The 25,723-nt window shown below is 44.3% G+C and overlaps 1 protein-coding gene across 1 annotated transcript in view; it reads left to right on the top strand.

The window, feature by feature from the left end:
* Positions 1-25,723, top strand: part of LOC109893320 (receptor-type tyrosine-protein phosphatase gamma-like) — a 270,796-nt gene that overhangs the window by 217,652 nt on the left and 27,421 nt on the right. The window contains exons 8-13 of the mRNA XM_031835459.1: positions 11,771-12,010; positions 13,856-13,964; positions 14,146-14,195; positions 14,419-15,187; positions 17,887-18,025; positions 23,221-23,312. Coding sequence (XP_031691319.1) covers positions 11,771-12,010; positions 13,856-13,964; positions 14,146-14,195; positions 14,419-15,187; positions 17,887-18,025; positions 23,221-23,312 — 1,399 coding nt within the window. The remainder of the gene's footprint in view (positions 1-11,770; positions 12,011-13,855; positions 13,965-14,145; positions 14,196-14,418; positions 15,188-17,886; positions 18,026-23,220; positions 23,313-25,723) is intronic.

Below are 25,723 nucleotides of genomic sequence, written 5' to 3' on the forward strand. Positions count from 1 at the left end.
GGTGGAGGAACATATTGCCTGTAGCCTACTGTACATGGTGGAGGAACATATTGCCTGTAGCCTATTGTATATGGTGGAGGAACATATTGCCTGTAGCATACTGTACATGGTGGAGGAACATATTGCCTGTAGTCTACTGTGCAATGTGGAGGAACATATTGCCTGTAGCCTACTGTACATGGAGGAACATATTGCCTGTAGTCTACTGTACATGGAGGAACATATTGCCTGTAGCCTACTGTACATGGTGGAGGAACATATTGCCTGTAGTCTACTATACATGATGGAGGAACATATTGCCTGTAGCCTACTGTACATGGTGGAGGAACATATTGCCTGTAGTCTACTGTACATGGAGGAACATATTGCCTGTAGCCTACTGTACATGGTGGAGGAACATATTGCCTGTAGTCTACTGTACATGGAGGAACATATTGCCTGTAGCCTACTGTACATGGTGGAGGAACATATTGCCTGTAGTCTACTGTACATGATGGAGGAACATATTGCCTGTAGCCTACTGTACATGATGGAGGAACATATTGCCTGTAGTCTACTGTACATGGAGGAACATATTGCCTGTAGCCTACTGCACATGGTGGAGGAACATATTGCCTGTAGCCTACTGTACATGGAGGAACATATTGCCTGTAGCCTACTGTACATGGAGGAACATATTGCCTGTAGCCTACTGTACATGGTGGAGGAACATATTGCCTGTAGTCTACTGTACATGGTGGAGGAACATATTGCCTGTAGTCTACTGTACATGGTGGAGGAACATATTGCCTGTAGCCTACTGTACATGGAGGAACATATTGCCTGTAGCCTACTGTACATGGTGGAGGAACATATTGCCTGTAGCCTACTGTACATGGTGGAGGAACATATTGCCTGTAGTCTACTGTACATGGTGGAGGAACATATTGCCTGTAGTCTACTGTACATGGTGGAGGAACATATTGCCTGTAGCCTACTGTACAATGTGGAGGAACATATTGCCTGTAGCCTACTGTACAATGTGGAGGAACATATTGCCTGTAGCCTATTGTATATGGTGGAGGAACATATTGCCTGTAGCTTACTGTACAATGTGGAGGAACATATTGCCTGTAGCCTACTGTACAATGTGGAGGAACTTATTGCCTGTAGCCTACTGTACAATGTGGAGGAACTTATTGCCTGTAGCCTACTGTACAATGTGGAGGAACTTATTGCCTGTAGCCTACTGTACAATGTGGAGGAACATATTGCCTGTAGCCTACTGTACAATGTGGAGGAACTTATTGCCTGTAGCCTACTGTACAATGTGGAGGAACTTATTGCCTGTAGCCTACTGTACAATGTGGAGGAACTTATTGCCTGTAGCCTACTGTACAATGTGGAGGAACTTATTGCCTGTAGCCTACTGTACAATGTGGAGGAACGTATTGCCTGTAGCCTACTGTACAATGTGGAGGAACTTATTGCCTGTAGCCTACTGTACAATGTGGAGGAACTTATTGCCTGTAGCCTACTGTACAATGTGGAGGAACTTATTGCCTGTAGCCTACTGTACAATGTGGAGGAACTTATTGCCTGTAGCCTACTGTACAATGTGGAGGAACATATTGCCTGTAGCCTACTGTACAATGTGGAGGAACTTATTGCCTATAGCCTACTGTACAATGTGGAGGAACTTATTGCCTGTAGCCTACTGTACAATGTGGAGGAACTTATTGCCTGTAGCCTACTGTACAATGTGGAGGAACTTATTGCCTGTAGCCTACTGTACAATGTGGAGGAACTTATTGCCTGTAGCCTACTGTACAATGTGGAGGAACTTATTGCCTGTAGCCTACTGTACAATGTGGAGGAACTTATTGCCTGTAGCCTACTGTACAATGTGGAGGAACTTATTGCCTGTAGCCTACTGTACAATGTGGAGGAACTTATTGCCTGTAGCCTACTGTACAATGTGGAGGAACTTATTGCCTGTAGCCTACTGTACAATGTGGAGGAACTTATTGCCTGTAGCCTACTGTACAATGTGGAGGAACATATTGCCTGTAGCCTATTGTACAATGTGGAGGAACTTATTGCCTGTAGCCTACTGTACAATGTGGAGGAACTTATTGCCTGTAGCCTACTGTACAATGTGGAGGAACTTATTGCCTGTAGCCTACTGTACATGGTGGAGGAACATATTGCCTGTAGCCTACTGTACAATGTGGAGGAACATATTGCCTGTAGCCTACTGTACAATGTGGAGGAACATATTGCCTGTAGCCTACTGTACAATGTGGAGGAACATATTGCCTGTAGCCTACTGTACAATGTGGAGGAACATATTGCCTGTAGCCTACTGTACAATGTGGAGGAACATATTGCCTGTAGCCTATTGTACAATGTGGAGGAACTTATTGCCTGTAGCCTACTGTACAATGTGGAGGAACTTATTGCCTGTAGCCTACTGTACAATGTGGAGGAACTTATTGCCTGTAGCCTACTGTACAATGTGGAGGAACATATTGCCTGTAGCCTACTGTACAATGTGGAGGAACTTATTGCCTGTAGCCTACTGTACAATGTGGAGGAACTTATTGCCTGTAGCCTACTGTACAATGTGGAGGAACATATTGCCTGTAGCCTACTGTACAATGTGGAGGAACTTATTGCCTGTAGCCTACTGTACAATGTGGAGGAACTTATTGCCTGTAGCCTACTGTACAAATGTGGAGGAACTTATTGCCTGTAGCCTACTGTACAATGTGGAGGAACTTATTGCCTGTAGCCTACTGTACAATGTGGAGGAACGTATTGCCTGTAGACCTACTGTACAATGTGGAGGAACTTATTGCCTGTAGCCTACTGTACAATGTGGAGGAACTTATTGCCTGTAGCCTACTGTACAATGTGGAGGAACTTATTGCCTGTAGCCTACTGTACAATGTGGAGGAACTTATTGCCTGTAGCCTACTGTACAATGTGGAGGAGAACATATTGCCTGTAGCCTACTGTACAATGTGGAGGAACATATTGCCTGTAGCCTACTGTACAATTATGGAGGAACTTATTGCCTGCTAGCCTACTGTACAATGTGGAGGAACTTATTGCCTGTAGCCTACTGTACAATGTGGAGGAACTTATTGCCTGTAGCTACAATGTGGAGCGAACTATTGCGGTTAGCCTACTGTACAATGTGGAGGAGGAACTTATTGCCTGTAGCCTACTGTACAATGTGGAGGAACTTATTGCCTGTAGCCTACTGTACATATGTGGAGGAACTTATTGCCTGTAGCCTACTGTACAATGTGGAGGAACTTATTGCTGTAGCCTACTTGTACAATGTGGAGGAACATATTGCCTGTAGCCTACTGTACAATGTGGCGGAACCTTATTGCCTGTAGCCTCTGTACATGTGGGAGGAATTATTGCCTGTTAGATACTGACAATGTGGAGAAAATATTCTTGTAGCCTATTGTATGTGGAGGAACATATTGCCTCATAGGACACTACTTTAGACCAGTTCTATGGACTCTACTAGGGGACTACTTTAGACAGTTCTTTGGACTCTACATAGGACACTACTTTAGACCAGTTCTATGGACTCTACATAGGACACTACTTTAGGCCAGAGTTCTATGCACTCTACATAGGACACTACTTTAGACCAGAGTCCTATGCACTCTACATAGGACACTACTTTAGACCAGAGTTCTATGCACTCTACATAGGACACTACTTTAGACCAGAGTTCTATGCACTCTACATAGGACACTACTTTAGACCTGTTCTATGGACTCTATATAGGACACTACTTTAGACCAGTTCTATGGACTCTACATAGGACACTACTTTAGACCAGTTCTATGCACTCTACATAGGACACTACTTTAGACCAGAGTTCTATGCACTCTACATAGGGACATACTTTAACCAGTTCTTTGGACTCTACATAGGACACTACTTTAGACCAGAGTTCTATGCACTCTACATAGGACACTACTTTAGACCAGAGTTCTATGCACTCTACATAGGACACTACTTTAGACCAGTTCTATGGACTCTACATAGGACACTACTTTAGACCAGTTCTATGGACTCTACATAGGGACTACTTTAGACCATTTCTTTGGACTCTACATAGGACACTACTTTTAGACCAGTTCTATGGACTCTACATAGGGCACTACTTTAGGCCAGAGTTCTATGCACTCTACATAGGACACTACTTTAGACCAGAGTCCTATGCACTCTACATAGGACACTACTTTAGACCAGAGTTCTATGCACTCTACATAGGACACTACTTTAGACCAGAGTTCTATGCACTCTACATAGGACACTACTTTAGACCAGAGTTCTATGCACTCTACATAGGACACTACTGTTAGACTGTTCTATGGACTCTACATAGGACACTACTTAGACCAGTTCTATGGACTCTACATAGGACACTACTTTAGACCAGTTCTATGCACTTCTCATAGGACACTACTTTAGACCAGAGTTCTATGCACTCTACATAGGGACACTACTTTAGACCAGAGTTCTATGCACTCTACATAGGACACTACTTTAGACCAGTTCTATGGACTCTACATAGGACACTACTTTAGACCAGTTCTATGGACTCACATAGGGCACTACTTTAGACCGAGTTCTTTGGACTCTACATAGGACACTACTTTAGACCAGTTCTATGGACTCTACATAGGGGACTACTTTAGACCAGTTCTATGGACTCTACATAGGACACTACTTTAGACCAGAGTTCTATGGACTCTACATAGGACACTACTTTAGACCAGAGTTCTATGGACTCTACATAGGACACTACTTTAGACCAGTTCTATGGACTCTACATAGGACACTACTTTAGACCAGTTCTTTGGACTCTACATAGGACACTACTTTAGACCAGTTCTATGGACTCTACATAGGACATACTTTAGACCAGTTCTATGCACTCTACATAGGACACTACTTTAGACCAGAGTTCTATGCACTCTACATAGAACACTACTTTAGACCAGAGTTCCTATGCACTCTACATAGGACACTACTTTAGACCAGTTCTATGGACTCTACATAGGGGACTACTTTAGACCAGTTCTATGGACTCTACATAGGACACTACTTTAGACCAGAGTTCTATGGACTCTACATAGGACACTACTTTAGACCAGAGTTCTATGGACTCTACATAGGACACTACTTTAGACCAGTTCTATGGACTCTACATAGGACACTACTTTAGACCAGTTCTTTGGACTCTACATAGGACACTACTTTAGACCAGTTCTATGGACTCTACATAGGACACTACTTTAGACCAGAGTTCTATGCACTCTACATAGGACACTACTTTAGACCAGAGTTCTATGCACTCTACATAGGACACTACTTTAGACCAGAGTCCTATGCACTCTACATAGGACACTACTTTAGACCAGAGTTCTATGCACTCTACATAGGACACTACTTTAGACCAGAGTTCTATGCACTCTACATAGGACACTACTTTAGACCAGTTCTATGGATTCTACATAGGACACTACTTTAGACCAGTTCTATGGACTCTACATAGGGGACTACTTTAGACCAGTTCTTTGGACTCTACATAGGACACTACTTTAGACCAGTTCTATGGACTCTACATAGGACACTACTTTAGGCCAGAGTTCTATGCACTCTACATAGGACACTACTTTAGACCAGAGTCCTATGCACTCTACATAGGACACTACTTTAGACCAGTTCTATGGACTCTACATAGGACACTACTTTAGACCAGTTCTATGGACTCTACATAGGACACTACTTTAGACATGTTCTATGCACTCTACATAGAACACTACTTTAGACCAGAGTTCTATGCACTCTACATAGGACACTACTTTAGACCCGAGTTCTATGCACTCTACATAGGACACTACTTTAGACCAGTTCTATGGACTCTACATAGGGACCTACTTTAGACCAGTTCTATGGACTCTACATAGGACACTACTTTAGACCAGAGTTCTTTGGACTCTACATAGGACACTACTTTAGACCAGTTCTATGGACTCTACATAGGGGACTACTTAGACCAGTTCTATGGACTCTACATAGGACACAACTTTAGACCAGAGTTCTATGCACTCTACATAGGACACTACTTTAGACCAGTTCTATGGACTCTACATAGGACACTACTTTAGACCAGAGTTCTATGGACTCTACATAGGACACTACTTTAGATCAGTTCTATGGACTCTACATAGGGGACTACTTTAGACCTTTCTTTGGACTCTACATAGGACACTACTTTAGACCAGTTCTATGGACTCTACATAGGACACTACTTTAGACCAGAGTTCTATGCACTCTACATAGGACACTACTTTAGACCAGAGTTCTATTCACTCTACATAGGACACTACTTTAGACCTACTTAGACCAGAGTCCTATGCACTCTACATAGGACACTACTTTAGACCAGAGTTCTATGCACTCTACATAGGACCCTACTTTAGACCAGAGTTCTATTCACTCTACATAGGACACTACTTTAGACCAGAGTCCTATGCACTCTACATAGGACACTACTTTAGACCAGAGTTCTATGCACTCTACATAGGACACTACTTTAGACCAGAGTTCTATGCACTCTACATAGGACACTACTTTAGACCAGTTCTATGGACTCTACTACATAGGACACTACTTTAGACCAGTTCTATGGACTCACATAGGACACTACTTTTAGACCAGAGTTTCTTTGGACTCTACATAGGACACTACTTTAGACCAGTTCTATGGACTCTACATAGGGGACTACTTTAGACCAGTTCTATGGACTCTACATAGGACACTACTTTAGACCAGAGTTCTATGGACTCTACATAGGACACTACTTTAGACCAGTTCTATGGACTCTACATAGGACACTACTTTAGACCAGTTCTTGGACTCTACAAGACACTACTTTAGACCAGTTCTTTGGACTCTACATAGGACACTACTTTAGACCAGAGTTCTATGCACTCTACATAGACACTACTTTAGACCAGAGTCCTATGCACTCTACATAGGACACTACTTTAGACCAGAGTTCTATGCACTCTACATAGGACACTACTTTAGACCAGAGTTCTATGCACTCTACATAGGACACTACTTTAGACCAGTTCTATGGACTCTACATAGGACACTACTTTAGACCAGTTCTATGGACTCTACATAGGACACTACTTTAGACATGTTCTATGCACTCTACATAGAACACTACTTTAGACCAGAGTTCTATGCACTCTACATAGGACACTACTTTAGACCAGAGTTCTATGCACTCTACATAGGACACTACTTTAGACCAGTCTATGGACTCTACATAGGACCTACTTTAGACCAGTTCTATGGACTCTACATAGGACACTACTTTAGACCAGAGTTCTTTGGACTCTACATAGGACACTACTTTAGACCAGTTCTATGGACTCTACATAGGGGACTACTTTAGACCAGTTCTATGGACTCTACATAGGACACAACTTAGACCAGAGTTCTATGCACTCTACATAGGACACTACTTTAGACCAGTTCTATGGACTCTACATAGGACACTACTTTAGACCAGAGTTCTATGGACTCTACATAGGACACTACTTTAGACTAGAGTTCTATGGACTCTACATAGGACACTACTTTAGATCAGTTCTATGGACTCTACATAGGGGACTACTTTAGACCAGTTTCTTGGACTCTACATAGGACACTACTTTAGACCAGTTCTATGGACTCTACATAGGACACTACTTTAGACCAGAGTTCTATGCACTCTACATAGGACACTACTTTAGACCAGTTCTATGGACTCTACATAGGACACTACTTTAGACCAGTTCTATGCACTCTACATAGGACACTACTTTAGACCAGTTCTATGGACTCTAATAGGGGACTACTTTAGACCAGTTCTATGGACTCTACATAGGACACTACTTTAGACCAGAGTTCTATGCACTCTACATAGGACACTACTTTAGACCAGAGTTCTATGCACTCTACATAGGACACTACTTTAGACCAGAGTTCAATGCACTCTACATAGGACACTACTTTAGACCAGTTCTATGGACTCTACATAGGACACTACTTTAGACCAGTTCTATGGACTCTACATAGGACACTACTTTAGACCAGTACTATGGACTCTACATAGGACACTACTTTAGACCAGAGTTCTATGGACTCTACATAGGACACTACTTTAGACCAGAGTTCTATGCACTCTACATAGGACACTACTTTAGACCAGAGTTCTATGCACTCTACATAGGGGACTACTTTAGACCAGTTCTATGCACTCTACATAGGACACTACTTTAGACCAGAGTTCTATGGACTCTACATAGGACACTACTTTAGACCAGAGTTCTATGCACTCTACATAGGACACTACTTTAGACCAGTTCTATGGACTCTACATAGGACACTACTTTAGACCAGTTCTATGCACTCTACATAGGACACTACTTTAGACCAGTTCTATGGACTCTACATAGGACACTACTTTAGACCAGTTCTATGCACTCTACATAGGACACTACTTAGACCAGTTCTATGGACTCTACATAGGGGACTACTTTAGACCAGTTCTATGGACTCTACATAGGACACTACTTTAGACCAGAGTTCTATGCACTCTACATAGGACACTACTTTAGACCAGAGTTCTATGCACTCTACATAGGACACTACTTTAGACCAGTTCTATGGACTCTACATAGGACACTACTTTAGACCAGTTCTATGGACTCTACATAGGACACTACTTTAGACCAGTACTATGGACTCTACATAGGACACTACTTTAGACCAGAGTTCTATGGACTCTACTTAGGACACTACTTTAGACCAGAGTTCTATGCACTCTACATAGGACACTACTTTAGACCAGAGTTCTATGCACTCTACATAGGGGACTACTTTAGACCAGTTCTATGCACTCTACATAGGACACTACTTTAGACCAGTTATTTGGACTCTAAATAGGTTTGTCGGTGTCACCATTGCTTCATTTGTAAGAAAACAAGCCCCGCAAGGCCTCGCTCTCTCTCTCTCTCTCCCCTCTTCTTACATCTCTCTCTCTCTCTCCCCTCTTCTTACATCTCTCTCTCTCTCTCCCCTCTTCTTACATCCTCTCTCTCTCTCTCCCCTCTTCTTACATCTCTCTCTCTCTCTCCCTCTTCTTACATCTCTCTCTCTCTCTCCGCTCTTCTTTTATCTCTCTCTTCTATCCTTCTTCTTATATATATATCTCTCTCCCCTCTTCTTACATCTCTCTCTCTCTCTCTCCCCTCTTCTTACATCTCTCTCTCTCTCTCTCCCCTCTTCTTACATCTCTCTCTCTCTCTCCCCTCTTCTTACATCTCTCTCTCTCTCTCTCCCTCTTCTTACATCTCTCTCTCCGCTCTTCTTACATCTCTCTCTCTCTCTCCCCTCTTCTTACATCACTCTCTCTCTCTCCGCTCTTCTTACATCTCTCTCTCTCTCTCTCCGCTCTTCTTACATCTCTCTCTCTCTCTCTCCCTCTTCTTACATCTCTCACTCTCTCTCTTCTCCGCTCTCTTACATCTCTCCTCTCTTTCTCTCTCTCCGCTCTGCTTACATCTCTCTCTCTCTCTCCGCTCTTCTTTTATCTCTCTCTTCTATCCTCTTCTTATATATATCTCTCTCTCTCCCCTCTTCTTATATATATCTCTCTCTCATGCCCTCTTCTTATATATAATCTCTCTCTCTCCCCTCTTCTTACATCTCTCTCTCTCTCTCCCCTCTTCTTACAATCTCTCTCTCTCTCTCCGCTTCTTTTATCTCTCTCTTCTATCCTCTTCTATATATATCTCTCTCTCTCCCTCTTCTTATATATATCTCTCTCTCTGCCCTCTTCTTATATATATATCTCTCTCTCCCCTCTTCTTATATATATATATCTCTCTCTCTCTCTCAAGCTCTTCTTTTATCAATCTCTCTTCTATCCTCTTCTTACTTCTCTCTCTGCTCTTCTTTTATCTCTCTCTCTCTCCCTGCTTCTTTTACTCTCTCTCTCTCTATCTCTTCTTATCTCTCTCTCTCCCCTCTTCTTTATCCTCTCTCTTCAATCCTCTTCTTATCTCTCTCTCTCTCTCCCCCTCTTCTTACATCGCTCTCTCTCTCTCTCTCTCCCCTCTTCTTACATCTCTCTCTCTCTCTCTTCTCCCCTCTTCTTTTATCTCTCTCTTCTTCTATCCTCTTCTTATATATATTGCTCTCTCTCCCCCCTCTTCTTATATCTATTGCTCTCTCTCCCCTCTTCTTATATATATTGCTCTCTCTCCCCTCTTCTTATATCTCTCTCTCTCCCCACTTCTTTTCTCTCTCTTCTATCCTCTTCTTATAGCTCTCTCTCTCCCCTCTTATTTTATCTCTCTCTTCTATCCTCTTCTTATCTCTCTCTCTCTGTCTCTCTCTCTCTCTCTTTCTCTCTCTCCGCTCTTCTTACATCTCTCTCTCTCTCTCCGCTCTTCTTTTATCTCTCTCTTCTATCCTCTTCTTATATATCTCTCTCTCTCTCCCCTCTTCTTATATATATCTCTCTCTCTGCCCTCTTCTTATATATATCTCTCTCTCTCCCCTCTTCTTACATCTCTCTCTCTCTCTCCCCTCTTCTTACATCTCTCTCTCTCTCTCTCCGCTCTTCTTTTATCTCTCTCTTCTATCTCTTCTTATATATATCTCTCTCTCTCCCCTCTTCTTATATATATATCTCTCTCTCTGCCCTCTTCTTATATATATATCTCTCTCTCCCCTCTTCTTATATATATATCTCTCTCTCTCTCTCAGCTCTTCTTTTATCAATCTCTCTTCTATCCTCTTCTTACTTCTCTCTCTGCTCTTCTTTTATCTCTCTCTCTCTCCCTGCTTCTTTTATCTCTCTCTCTTCTATCTCTCTTATCTCTCTCTCTCCCCTCTTCTTTTATCTCTCTCTCTTCAATCCTCTTCTTATCTCTCTCTCTCTCTCCCCTCTTCTTACATCTCTCTCTCTCTCTCTCTCTCCCCTCTTCTTACATCTCTCTCTCTCTCTCTCTCTCCCCTCTTCTTTTATCTCTCTCTCTTCTATCCTCTTCTTATATATATTGCTCTCTCTCCCCCCTCTTCTTATATCTATTGCTCTCTCTCCCTCTTCTTATATATATTGCTCTCTCTCCCCTCTTCTTATATCTCTCTCTCTCCCCACTTCTTTCTCTCTCTCTTCTATCCTCTTCTTATAGCTCTCTCTCTCCCCTCTTATTTTATCTCTCTCTTCTATCCTCTTCTTATCTCTCTCTCTCTGTCTCTCTCTCTCTCTCTCTCTCTCTCTCTCTCTCTCTCTCTCTCTCTCTCTCTCTCTCTCTCTCTCTCTCTCTCTCCCCTCTTCTTATATCTCTCTCTCCCCCCTTTTCTTATCTCTCTCTGTCTCTCCCCTCTTCTTATTTCTCTCTCTCCCCTCTTCTTATCTCTCTCTCTCTCCGCTCTTCTTATCTCTCTCTCTCTCTCTTCTTATCTCTATCTCTCTCTCTCTCTCTCTCTCTCTCTCTCTCTCTCTCTCTCTCTCTCTCTCTCTCTCTCTCTTCTTATCTCTCTCTCTCTCTCTCTCTCTCTCTCTCTCTCTCTCTCTCTCCCCTCTTCTTATATCTCTCTCTCTTCTATTCTCTTCCACCCAGGGTGGTTTTTATGTGACTTATGACTCATTGGCTTACCTTTTTTCTCCTCTCTCCTCTCTCAATCCATCCCTCTCCTCATTCTTCCCCCCTCCGTCCCTCTCCCTTCCTCACCAGTCTGTAGCAGTGCCCCGGTCAACATGAAGATCCAGCCGCTGAATGGCACTGCCCTGGTGGTGAGCTGGCAGCGCCCGCTAATGGTTTACCACCCGCCTATCACCAGCTTCATGGTCTCCTACAGCTGGGTGAAGAGTGATGTGGCCTATGAGAAGACCTTCACCAAGACTGGGGACCAGAACATGGTGAGACACAGATAGACAACACTGTTGCAGTTTACAAGAAAACAAGAGTTTTCCCCCGGTAAGAAACTATTCAGCTTCCATACTCAGGACCAGGCCTTTTCACTAATCTTGTGATCTGACCAGGAGCAACTCCGTGTCCAAGTTATAGCCCATAGGTCCTGGTCAGTTCAGGTCGACCACAAAAAAAACGAGTGTGTCTGTCAGTCGGTCACAGTCACCTGGCTGGAAATAGACACTCCAAGCCTGTCTCACACACACTGCACTGATGACTCCCACCGTGATGGTTGTGTGGGTGGGCTCAACTCCCTCCAGTGTCAGTGAGCGGTGAGAGTCTGATACGGTGACTATAATCTGTGAACTGGGTGAAGTCATGTTTTTTATATTTAAAGACATCATGGCAGTCTGCTTGTTGATATATTTCCTGCCCTCACATTAGTTACTTGGATGTGTTGATTATTTAGACGTGCCAAATGGAGACTAAAGCGCCCAACTCTGATGTCTTTCATCCTCTAAAAATACATTTTGAGATGAGGCCAGACAGAGGAGGCTTTGAATGATCATTTCATTTAAATAAACATACACAGCAGGAGAGACGCTGTCTGAAGAGAGACATTTCCTTGACATCAATCTCTCTTTGGCTACACTCAATCACCACCACCATCTCTCTCTCTCTCTCTTCCTTTGCCAAGTCCCTCCTTCTCCTCCCTCTCGTCAGCCCCCTCTTTCTATTCTCTGCCCACTTCATTTTCATTTTTATTTTCAATCTCCGTACCCGGACCCCCTTATCAGGGTCACATCAGGGACCCGCAGGCTTCCTGCAATCACAATTGAATCAATTGAAAACCACTCAAGCCCTTAGTTTCACTTCCCCATTCTCTCATCTCCCCTTCGGCCAATGCAATAACCTTCCATTCTGGAGACCATCTCTAATAGAATTAACTTGAACCAGAATGGCTTCTGCTGCATCAGACAGTGAGGGATAGGTACATTTCATTTTCAGGCTTTTATTAGTCATATGTGCAGAAAACGCATGGTATACATCGTCCAACGAAGTGCTTCCTTCTCCACAACGCAACAACATTAAGAAATAATAGAAGGTAAGAATACGTACATAAAGTAAATGGCTCAGTAGAATAGAATAAACATTTTAGCATAAGTATAATACAGGAAGGCACAATTTATTGTCCAATTTTTACATGTGTATTGGGGAAGGGGGGTCAAGTATATAAACGGAGCTGTATAATTAGAGTCTAGTAGCAGCAGTTGTGATATGTGTGTGTGTGTGTAGCATGAATGTGTGTGTGTGTGTGTGCGCGTGAGTGCATGTGTGCTAAGGTGCGGAGAATCAGAGCAGGTGGTCAGTCCCGTTCAAGTGTTCAGCAGTCTAATGGCTTGTGGATAGAAACGGTCTCTGAGCCCGTTAGTATCAGATCTCATGCTCCGATACTGTCTGCCCGACTGTAAGGTTGTGAACAGCTTGTGGCTGGGGTGTGGGTTCCTTGATGATGCTGTTTCGAGTAGATGTCCTTGATGGTTGGGAGCACGGTCCCAGTGAGGTACTGGGCCGTCTTCACCACCCGCCGGAGGGCCTTGCGGTCTTAAGGACAGTGAGGGGTACGTGAGGACACAAAGAGGGGTAGGGGTTAGGTGAGGATAAAGCAGATGCCATAGATCCCTAACATGGCTGTGAGCTGCCGTTATTGACACTCACGGATTGTAAATCATATGTGAATTGTTTCCTTAGGCCTTTGATGTACTGTAGTGTGGCCCATATCTACAGGTCTCAGTGGCAGTCTGTCTTCTTGACTCTCGTTCTCTCTCTCTCTCGCTGTGATCAATTTACAGAAGGCGGTGATAACCCACGTGTCTCCAGACATCTTGTATCTGTTCAGAGTCCAGGCGGTGTGCCAGAGAGACCTACGCAGTGACTTCAGCCAGACACTGCTCTTCAGAGGTAATCACACCACACACCATACCACAGCGTATACAGTACAGCCCTATGAATGGAGTCACATAATCCTAACCTCCAAATAATCTTGACCTTCAAAATGATTAGAGTTACTATAATACTAACAGCAGACACTTGTCTTTGTTTCAAATGCATGTCTAAGGTTTTCCTCTGTTTGCTATTCCAGCTAACACCACCAGGATATTTGAGGGAACACGGATAGTGAAAACTGGAATGGTGAGGGAAGTGGACATCATTTGTGTTGTCCAGACGATGGCGACATAGTCATTTATTTTGTGATGTGCCAGCATGATTTGATATGATGTGATACTGACTATCTTTCTCTCTCTCTCTCTCTCTCTCTCTCTCTCTCTCTCTCTCTCTCTCGCTCTCTGTATCCCTCTCTCTCTGTGTGTCTCTGTCTCTCATGCTCTCTGTGTCTCTCCCTCCCTTCCCCCAGCCCACTGTCTCCCCAGCCTCCTCGGCAGACATGGCTCCCATAAGCTCCGGATCCTCTACCTGGACCTCCTCTGGCCTCCCCTTCTCCTTCGTCTCTATGGCTACAGGGGGCATGGGCCCCTCGTCCAGCGGCAGTCAGGCCACGGTAGCATCGGTGGTAACCAGCACCCTTCTGGCCGGCCTGGGCTTCAGCGGAGGGGTCATCTCCTCCCTGCCTGGCTCTCTCTGGCCCACCCAGGCCCCTGCAGCCAGCCCTGGGTCTAACCCCGGCCCGGGTCCCAGCCGCCAGCCTGCCCAGCCCCAGGCCTCCACCGAGCCCCCCACAGCCCCTCAGGGTGGTTCTGACACGGACACCCCCACTGAGGAGAAAGAGGCGGGGGTGGACAGGGAGAACGAGGCGGAGGAGGGAGAGGGAGAGGAGGATGAAGGGGAAGACGACAGGAGGAGGAAGAAGAATAACAAGACAACGCCTGATGAGGTGGAGATGCATCTAAATAACACTGTGGTCAAAGAGCCCATTTCCGCCCTCACCCCCACAGCCACAGCCAAAGAGAAAGGACAGGGGCAAGGAGAGCCTGTTGCTAACAGCACCACAGTGCCAATAAGTGGAGGGGAGGACCAACTGGTCAGAGTGGACAGTAACACAGGGCCCACTGTGGAGCCAAAGAATGACACAGAAGAGAGAGAGATACAGATTCCCCAGAGCCCAACACGCTCCCCAAAGACTAGTGGGGAAGAGAAGAGCCTTTGGCCTTTCTCTGTCCACACTGGTGAGTAGAACTCTCTGTATAGCCCAATCTTTGGAACAAGGGGCAGATTTAAGCAATAAGGGGGGAGTGGTATATGGCCAATATACCACTGCTAAGGGCAGTTATTTGCACGAAGCAAAGCAGAGTGCCTGGAATACAGCTCTTAGCCGTGGTATATTGAAAATATATCACCAACCCCTGAGGTGCCTTATTGCTATTATAAACTGGTTACCAATGTAATTAGAGCAGTAAAAATACATGTTTTGTCATACCTGTGGTATACGGTCTGAAATACCATGGCTGTCAGCCAATCAGCATTCAGAGCTCGAACCACCAAGTTTATAATCCTCTTTTTAGCACTTGAGATATTCTTCACCATATTTAGACCTGTATAATGTCATTTTAGTTTTCTGGATCCCACTTCTCCCTTCTGCAGCTTGTCATATTAAACTGTCTGTGTTATTATAGATGTGCATATCAACAGTAAATATGAGACAGGCAGGGGCACATTTGAAACATTAGCCTTGGAATCAGCTCCTGCTTCAGTATGTGGCAATGCTATATTATAGCCAGAGATAAATAGCTCAATTTCTGAGTGCTACCATAATACCACCCAGAGAGCCCTAGAGAAAGTAATGGAACTATTCTACAGCCTGAGGGGCCATTACCTAGCCTGGGGGCCATTAGTTTGGGACATTCTCTGAGGCATATTTCAAGAACAAACTGCCTGCTTGCCTGACTTCCTGCCAGGGAGAAAACAGAGAACGTAGTAACCAGAGTACTTGTTTTATGAATAACAATGTGTTTGTGGATGCTCCATCATACATTTCCTTATTCCTTCTGAATTAACGGATCCATTTAGTTGAGTCGTGCCCCCGGCCTGAATGGTAAACATAGTCACTTTACCCTCCTGATGAGTCCGACTCACTCAAATTGTCTGTAAATGTATAAATATAGATTATATATATATATATTTTTTTTTAAGTAGAGCTGAACTCATTTTTTGTCCTCAAGTGGAACTGGTTGTTTGATGGCTGAGGTATCCCGGAGTGGCCCAAATAGTCTGAATAATCTCAGGTGGATTTGTGTTTTGTGTGTTATAGTGTTATTTATGTATTGAATTGGTATGTGTGTTAAAGCTAAAATCCTTAATTACTACAACCATTTTTGGACTTAATTATGATTTTGGGATTTAACAATATATATATATACAGTATGTACCCATTGATTCTTGAAGAATATAACTTATAAATACGAGTTATTATTATTATTTAAAAAAATGTTTTTACTTTAAAACAGTCACAAAGATTAATGGCTGTATTGTGAGAAAACTGAGGATGGATCAACAACATTATAGTTACTCCACAATACGAACCTAAATGACAGAGTGAATGTAAAGAATACAAATATTCCAAAACTCGGATCCTGTTTGCAAAAAGGCGCTAAAGTAAAACTGCAAAAATGTGGCAAAGAAATGCACTTTATGCCCTGAATACAAAGCTTTATGTTTGGGGCAAATCCAACACAACACACCACTGAGTACCACTCTTCATATTTTCAAGCATGGTGGTGGCTGCATTATGTTATGGGTATGCTTCTCATTGGTAATTTTTTCGGATAAAAAAACCCGGAATAGAGCTAAACACAGGCAAAATCCTAGAGGTACTGGGAGACAAATTCAACTTTCATCAGAACAATAATCTTAAACACAAGGCCAAATATACACAGGAGTTACTTACCAAGATAGAGAGCCATGCGTCCTCCAAAACACGGCCTTGCCAAGCCGCACTGCTTCTTCCTTGCTTAACCCGGAAGCCATCCGCACCAATGTGTCAGAGGAAACACCGTACAGCTGGCGATCGAGGTCAGCTTGCAGGTGCCCGGCCCGCCGCAATGGAGTCACTAGAGCGAGATGGGACAAGGAAATCCCGGCCAGCCAAACCCTCCCCTGGCCCGGACAACTTAGACTGCTCTGCCACTTGGGAGGCCCATGCGCACCCATAACTACCAGGGCCAGCACACACCGCATGAAACCAAACCACAAAACATAAATAAGAAACGCAAAACATCCCACCCTCATCCCTGAATGGAGGACCTCAAACATTTTAGTGTACATTTGTGTATGTATAATTATTCCAACACTCATCAATTCCCCTTCAGATAGCCACAGATCAACCCATCTTTCCCAATAAATCATAATTCTGCCATTCCCTCTCGCAATACACCCCTCTGTTCTCCCTTGGTGTCTCACTAGGGACTTGAACCTCCCTACCTGCAACATTTCTACTGAAATGTCCTCCAAAATAGACATTTTACCGAAGAGCACAAGGATTTTTCCTATTGACTGACATGTGGTCCTTCAAATACCTCATGAGTTTAGTTCTGTCATACCCCAACAGAACCCACAATATATGCTTGATGTACTCCAATGTTTGTCACCAAGGTAAGTGTAAACAAACACCCTCTAGCCTCAAAACATGGTAAAAGCTATCATGTTGATATCATGGATGGTCAGTCCTTGCACCCATAGCTATGTCTATGTATTTGAGAGTTATATTCTCCAGGCCAATCCCTCAGCTTTTTACCAAAACAGAGGCGGGGTGTCCACTTTGTTTTTGTTTCGATTAAGGATTCAAGCTTTAAAGTGTTTTGTATGTAAATGTGTTGAAGTGTTTTGTTTGTAAGTCTCCACCTCCATCCCTCCACCCCCACCCCTCCAGACAGGACCAGTGTGTCCAACATGACCCGCAGCCCTCACCCCGGGGTGGGCAGGATGGAGTGGATCCTCCCACTGGTGGTGGTCTCTGCGCTCACTCTGCTCTGCCTCATCATGCTACTGGCTGTCCTGGTCTACTGGAGGTAAGATATTATATTATTACTGTGTGTGTGTGTGTGTGGGTGGGTGGGTGGGTGGGTGGGTGGGTGGGTGGGTGGTAGTGTCTCTCTCAACCAACCTTGCTTAATGAGCTCAGAACAACTGTGTCTTTAACATTTGTCTGGTTTGCCACTATAAGACAATGAAAGCCTTCTCAGGGCAGAAGATTGAGTTGCACCATGTTGTCCTCCACTCCAAGTGATCAGGGGTCCCTTTTATCTCCTCATCCCCACTGCTCTGCTCAGTCACAGCTGTCAATTAATTCCTCTACAACTCTGTCACAAAAACAGATAGCCCTCCTCTCTCTCCTTTACCTAATCACACTGGCCCTAGTGGTCCGCACAGACACGCACTCCTGTTCGGAGTGGGGTGACCTGTCCTCTTGCGCACCGGGGACATCTACTTTCCTGGGCGAGTGCGCATCCGCACGCTTCTGGCCCCCGGGAACATACTTGGTGGAGGACGACTGCTTTTTTTTGGCAGCCCTCCCTCTCATCCTCCCTTTCTCCTCCCTCCCTCCATTCCTCATACCTCTCTCCTCCCCCTTCCCTATCACGCTCATCTCTGCAGGGGGGCCAGCCCACAGGGGCCATGGTGCCGGGAGGGGGCCCAGCTGTGTGTTCATCTGCAGTGTGATGCCAACCACACGCACACACACACACACACACCACTTTCTTTCTCAACCCCAGTAATTACATAGGACAGGCTAACGACTGGCTACATGTGCTGCCTACTGCAGCCTAATACACTATACAGCACAATGGATCATTACTTGAGCTCCGTGTATTATGCTTGATTCATTTATACACCCGCTCTGCCTTGAGATGTTTCATAGGAGCAAAAGCTTGGCCGGATTTTATGATTTTTTTTTTAACGATGGAAATGTAAGGTTGATGTGCTTTCTGAGTTCAATGTGTAACTATGGCTCCCTCTCACTGGTACTGGTGATGCCATTGTGAGAGTGCGTGAGAGAGAGAGCCAATGATGTGAATGTTGGAATGAGGAAAATAGAGGATGATCAGCTCCATGGAATAGTAATTAATACATCTGTGAGTGAGTGATAGATTTAGTGAATGAGTGCCGGGGTGGTATGTGATGGGAGAGGGAGAGTAGCAGGGGGAGTGTGTGGGATGTGACAGTGAAAGTCTGTCTGTCTCCCTCTCTGGGCTGTGGTGGTGACGAGAGCTGACACCTCCCAGACAATGGCTTTCTCCCCTGAGGGAACAGGATCTGATGAAAGACCAGCTCGACCCGTTCACTCTCTCCTTCCTCTCCTCTCATCCCTTTCACTCCCCCATCCCTGCTCGGTCAGAAGGGAAGGAGACCATGCAATGGAGGAGATTGAAATAGATTTTTCAGAACACTATAGCTATTCATAATTGGCGAAATGCCTACATGGTCGTCATTAGCTCAGCATCACTTTATATCTCTTTTTACTACAGCGAATATGATGTGATCACTGATTAGATGACATTTATTTCACCTCGACACTCGATTTGATGTTTGTATTCGTCTTCGTGATCTGAGTTGTGTGTCAAAAGACAGTATTTGCTATTAAAGGGGAGGGCTCCATCTGTTTAGCTTGAGGATATGGTCCTAGTTGGAGGGATCTCACAGATGTTTCACAGAGGTTTAACGGGGTAAACAATACATCTATATTTAACTCCGGTAGGGCAGAGTGATTCTCAGTAACCACTCTGAGTCAGGGGTTGCTAGGGAAAGAGGTGGACCAGGCTGTTTGGGCTGGCGGATAATTTAGTCCAATGAAAAAGACTCATCCTTCTACCATGACTTCCTTCCATCCTACTCTATCTATTTTTGAATGGCGGCCCTCTTCCTCAAGTATGGGAAGCGTTGAGAGTCCAGTGAGACATTCTTCCAGTTCTATCCCTCCCTCCCTCGTTCCATCCATCCCCCTTTCTATTTCTCTGGTGGGGTTCCCCCCTCCCCCGGTGTAAGGCGAGGTGGTATTGAGAGGCTGGTTAGTTAGCTCGCCACACCATACATTCCCCCTCAGGGAGTAATTGGCCAGGGGGGCAGGGATTGAGGGGGACAAGGGTATGACGCAAGCTAGGGGAGACCCTCCCCTCATTTATTCAGTCTCTCTCTCTTTCTCTCTTTCTTTCCCTCTCAATTCAACTCTCTCTCTGTCTTTCTCTCCCACTCACTCACTCACACTCGCTTTCTCTCCCTCTCTCTCTTCCTCGCTCCCTTCCTCTCCTTCTGCAAATGCCATTAGGCCACACTCCTGTTTTCTTTTCCTCCTCTCTCTCGACCAGAATGACCAGCATCTGCTCTCTCCTCTGCATCAAGTACCGGTAGGTAGAGGAACATCAGTAGACATACTGGTAGGGGAACATCAGTAGACAAACTGGTAGGGGAACATCAGTAGACAAACTGGTAGGAGGAACCCAGATGGGAAAAGCTGGTGTATATGGAATTGACTTGATTCTGTGTGAGTGCAGGTGAAGGCTCTGTGAGGTTAGAGAGGGACTCCTACTACTACTGCAGCACTCCTTTTTTCCTTGCTGTCTGTCTTCCCCTCTCTCTCAAGCTGCTAGACAGAATATGTTGGGTGACATTTGAAAAAACGGACAAAATGCAAGCTTCAGAGAAATACTTTAGAACAACTTCTCAAGGCTAGCGACTGGCTAGTCATTGAGGGATCGTGCTTGTGTGTACATGTTGGAGGCAGAGAGGCTGCCAGGGCTGTATATAGTCCTGCTGTATTTAGTCTCTGCTGTGCCTTGCCTGTCGTCCGGCAGTGTGACTCAGGGGCCAGGGCTAAATGTAGCATGGTGTTTGTCCCGGGGTCAGTGTTGTTGCTTACCTGTTCCTAATGGTCAGCTCACTGTGTGTCTTTACAGGAGGTAGTTTGCGTGCGTGTGTACTTTTCCCCCTGTAATAGCAGGGTGTTGTTGTGTCTGGTGGTTGTCATGTACTGAGTCATAATTGTGTGACATCAGCAGGTTTGTATTTAGGGCTGGTTCTAACCACTCTGGGGCTTTCAGGTGTAGTGTATCTGCCAGCTCTGTCGGTGTAATTATATTCAGGGCAGTTCCACATTTTTACAAAACACATTTACTTGAAGAACAGTAGAGATGCAAAGTTTGGTAACAGACTGAAGGCACAAACAGCACAAACCCTCATTATTTTACCAAACTTTGCATCTGCACTGTTCTTCAATTAAATGTGTTTTGTAAAAAATGTCCATGGAAATTGTTCAAAAGTAGTCCTTGGTGTGTTTAACTTTGCAATGATTGGTCAGCTTGCAGGCGCCCAGCCCACCACAAGGAGCACGATGGGACAAGGAAATCCCGGCCAGGCCAAACCCTCCCCTAACCCGGACGACGCTGGGCCAATTGTGCACCGCCTCATGGGTCTCATCGGTCACATCTGGCTGTTACACAGCCTGGGATCGAACCTGGTGTTGTAGTGACGCCTCAAGCACTGCAATGCTTGAGTGCCTTAGACCACTGCGCCACTCGGGAGCTGAATGAAGATGTTTTAACCTGTCATTGATGGAGTGTTAACTCTCTCTGTGCTGTTTTGTGTTAGATAACTCACAGGGGTAAAAACAGGTTGTAATTATGTAATTACAATGAGAACTGTGTAAGGGACGGACCAAGCAGTCAACGAGAGACATCTGAGTTGGGTGGAATGCAATTATTAGGCGGTTTATTTTCCTAAACTTGATGTGGTTTACAAAGTAAGAGAAATCTAAAACCATATTGCACAAAAAGAGAACTATAAGGTCTGTAAATAAATCAAAATAAAAGTTAAATGTAAAAACAGATCTACAAAGCAGAACAGAGTATGCAACTCAAATGAAGGGTTAACTGAAGCCATAAGGGTATGCTGCATTCATAACCAAGTGGGAAGATGGTAATTACCAGTTGTGAAGTCGGAAATGTCAGTATTCACATGCTTTGAACTTGTTGAGAAATGTAGATTGTCTAATGGCCAATAAGCTGGGTCAACCATAAACCGGGATGTCCTTGTCCCATCGTGCTCTAGCGACTCCTGTGGCGGGCAGGGCGCATGCATGCTGACATGGTCGCCAGGTGTGCGACTGGCTTCTGGGTAAAGCAGGCATTGTGTCAAGAAGCTTTGTGACTTGGCTGGGTCGTGTTTAGGGGGATGCACGGCGCTCGACCTTCGCCTCTCCTGAGTCCGTACGGGAGTTGCAGCGATGGGACAAGACTGTAACTGACAAGACTCGGGAGATACAAAGGTCGAGAGCCAAGTGTCCTCTGAAACACAACCATGCCAAGCCACACTGCTTCTTGACACATTGTTCGCCTAACCCGGAAGCCAGCCTCACCAATCTGTCGGACAAAACACTGTCCAGCTGGCAACCAAAGTCAGCTTGCAGGCAACTGGCCCACTACAAGGAGTCGCTAGAGCGGAAATTAACAAGGAAATCCCGGCCGGCCAAATCCTCCCCTAACCCGGATGACGCAGGGCCAATTGTGCGCCGCCGCAGTCACGGTCCGCTGTGACAAGCCTGGGATCAAACCCGGATCTGTAGTGACACCTCAAGCACTGTGATGCAGTGCCTCAGTCCGCTGTGCCACTCGGGAGGCCCACAATGATTGTTTTTTGTTTGACATACATTTTAAAGTAAAGAAATATAAGTCCGTGTCACTCTGTTACCATGGAATTGCACTTCACCACTCTGCTGTTTTAACCTGTCATGGATGGGGTGTCAACTCTCTCTAGGCTGTTTTGTGTTAGCTAGCTCACAGTGGTCAAAATGGGTTACAACGATCCATTTCCCCTCTGCTGGACAGAGGTGGTATCACCCAACCCCCACCCCATTTAAAGATAATAGGACATGGCAATTAGCGACATGCCCTCTAACAAGTACACCTGGCCACCATGCTGCAGACAAGGCACCAAAAAGAGTGCTGCAATTACTATTAGTATATGCAACAATTTAATAAAGTTATGTTTGTGAAGTTGGAAATCAAAATCACATGGTCATTTTTTGTTTGGACACAAAATGTTTGGGCAAATGAATGTTAAAGTGCGAAGGATGGGGATATTTAGCTGTGCTGATACATGTGGCCTCTTTCGATGTGGTACCGATGGTACTCGGCATCATGTTCCTCTCTTCTGTGGTGTACTAATGTTTATGTTGGGTTAACTATTTCCTCTCCTCTGTGTCTGTCTACAGGAGGTTTTTCCAGACAGCTCACTTCTATGTGGAGGACAGTAGTTCTCCCAGGGTGGTGGCCAATGAGAACATCCCCGTCATCCCCATCCCAGGTGAGACATAACACAACCTAATACACCCTCAACTGGAATACACCCTGGGTGAGTTTAGTTCACGTCGGCGTTTTGCTACGTTGCGTAACATTTTGTACTAAACGACACGTTTCCCCAAAACAGTGCCCACAGCATTTGAGGTATGTTTGCTCCATTTTGGTGGGTTTGGCAAGGTGTGGCCTGATCAATATGGGTGTGACCATTTGAAATACCACACCATACGATATTCGCCCTTGGGGCCACCATAGTCACAACATTTTTCAATTGTCCGTTCAGTAAATTACAGTTTCTGTTTCATTTAACGTAGCACACAGTTCTGAACATGCACCCCCTTCTTAACACACCCTCTAGCCTGAGGGCCAAAGTCAATCAAACCTTTATGCAGTGTTGTTGTTTCCAAACTATTGCCCACCCTCTCCACACACACCTTATTCTAGAAGTATCTACCTGGTAGAAAGTGTAAGGTTTTTGTAGAACCTACAACCATTTGGGGCGTTTATTTGTAGAACCTACAACCATTTGGTGACTATACTGAACAAAAGTAAAAACGCAACATGCAACAATTTCAAAGATTTCACTGAGTTGTACTTCATATGAGGAAATCAGTCATTTGAAATAAAAAAATGTAAGCCCTAATCTATGGATTTCACATGACTGGGAATACAGATATGCATCTGTTGGTCACAGATACCTTAAAAAAAATGGGCCTCAGGATCTCGTCATGGTATTTCTGTGCATTCAATTTGCCATCGATAAAATTCTATTGTGTATTCGTTGTGCGTAGTTTATGCCTGCCCATACCGTAACCCCACCACCACCATGGGACACTCTGTTCACAACGCTAACATCAGCAAACTTGTCGCCCACACGACACCATACACATGGTCTGCAGATGTGAGGCTGGTTGGACGTACTGACGAATTCCCTAAAACAATGTTGGAGGCAGCTTATGGTAGAGAAATTAACATTAAATTCTCTGGTAACAGCTCTGGTGGACATTCCTGCAGTCAACATGCCAATTGAACACTCCCTCAAAACTTGAGACATCTGTAACATTGTGTTGTGTGACAAAACTGCACATTTTAGAGTGGCCTTTTATTGTCCCCAGCACAATGTGCACCTGTGTAATGATCATGCTGTTGAATCAGCTTCTTCATATGCCATACCTGTCAGATGGATGGATTATCTTGGCAAAATATAAATGCTCACTGACAGTGATGTAAACACATTTGTGCACAACATTTGAGATAAATAAACTTTTTGTGCGTATGGAACATTTCTGGGATTTATTATTTCAGATCATGGACCTTTGTACATGTTGCGTTTATATTTTTGTTTAGTGTAGATTGTACATGAAGTACAATTGGTGGGACTTGCTTTAACCTGTTGTGACGAGCAATCCGTATCCGGGAGCGTAATTATAGCCTCAAGCTCATTACCATAATGCAACGTTAACTATTCATGAAAATCGCAAATGAAATGAAATAAATATATTGGCTCACAAGCTTAGCCTTTTGTTAACAACACTGTCATCTCAGATTTAAAAAAAATGCTTTTCAACCATAGCTACACAAGCATTTGTGTAAGAGTATTGATAGCTAGCATAGCATTAAGCCTAGTATTCAGCAGGCAACATTTTCACAAAAACAAGAAAAGCATTCAAATAAAATCATTTACCTTTGAAGAACTTCGGATGTTTTCAATGAGGAGACTCTCAGTTAGATAGCAAATGTTCAGTTTTTCCAAAAAGATTATTTGTGTAGGAGAAATCGCTCCGTTTTGTTCATCACGTTTGGCTGAGAAAAAAAACAGAAAATTCAGTCATTACAACGCAAACTTTTTTCCAAATTAACTCCATAATATCGACAGAAACATGGCAAACGTTGTTTAGAATCTATCCTCAGTGTTTTTCACATATCTATTCGATGATAAGTCACTCGTGGCAGTTTGGTTTCTCCTCTGTTCAAAATGGAAACATGCACGCACCTGGAGATTACGCAATAGTTTCGACGGAGGACACCGAGCGGACACCTGGTAAATGTAGTCTCTTATGGTCAATTTTCCAATGATATGCCTACAAATACGTCACAATGCTGCAAACACCTTGGGGAAACGACAGAAAGTGTAGGCTCTCTCCTTGCGCATTCACAGCCATATAAGGAGACATTGGAACACAGCGCCTCAAAAATCTGGCTCACTTCCTGTATGAAATTTCTTGGTTTCGCCTGTAGCATTAGTTCTGTGGCACTCACAGACAATATCTTTGCAGTTTTGGAAACGTCAGTGTTTTCTTTCCAAAGCTGTCAATTATATGCATAGTCGAGCATCTTTTCGTGACAAAATATCTTGTTTAAAACGTGAACGTTTTTCATCCAAAAATGAAATACTGCCCCCAGAGGTTCAAGAGGTTA

This window comes from Oncorhynchus kisutch, linkage group LG1 (genome assembly GCF_002021735.2).
Source record: "Oncorhynchus kisutch isolate 150728-3 linkage group LG1, Okis_V2, whole genome shotgun sequence".
NCBI lineage: Eukaryota > Metazoa > Chordata > Actinopteri > Salmoniformes > Salmonidae > Oncorhynchus > Oncorhynchus kisutch.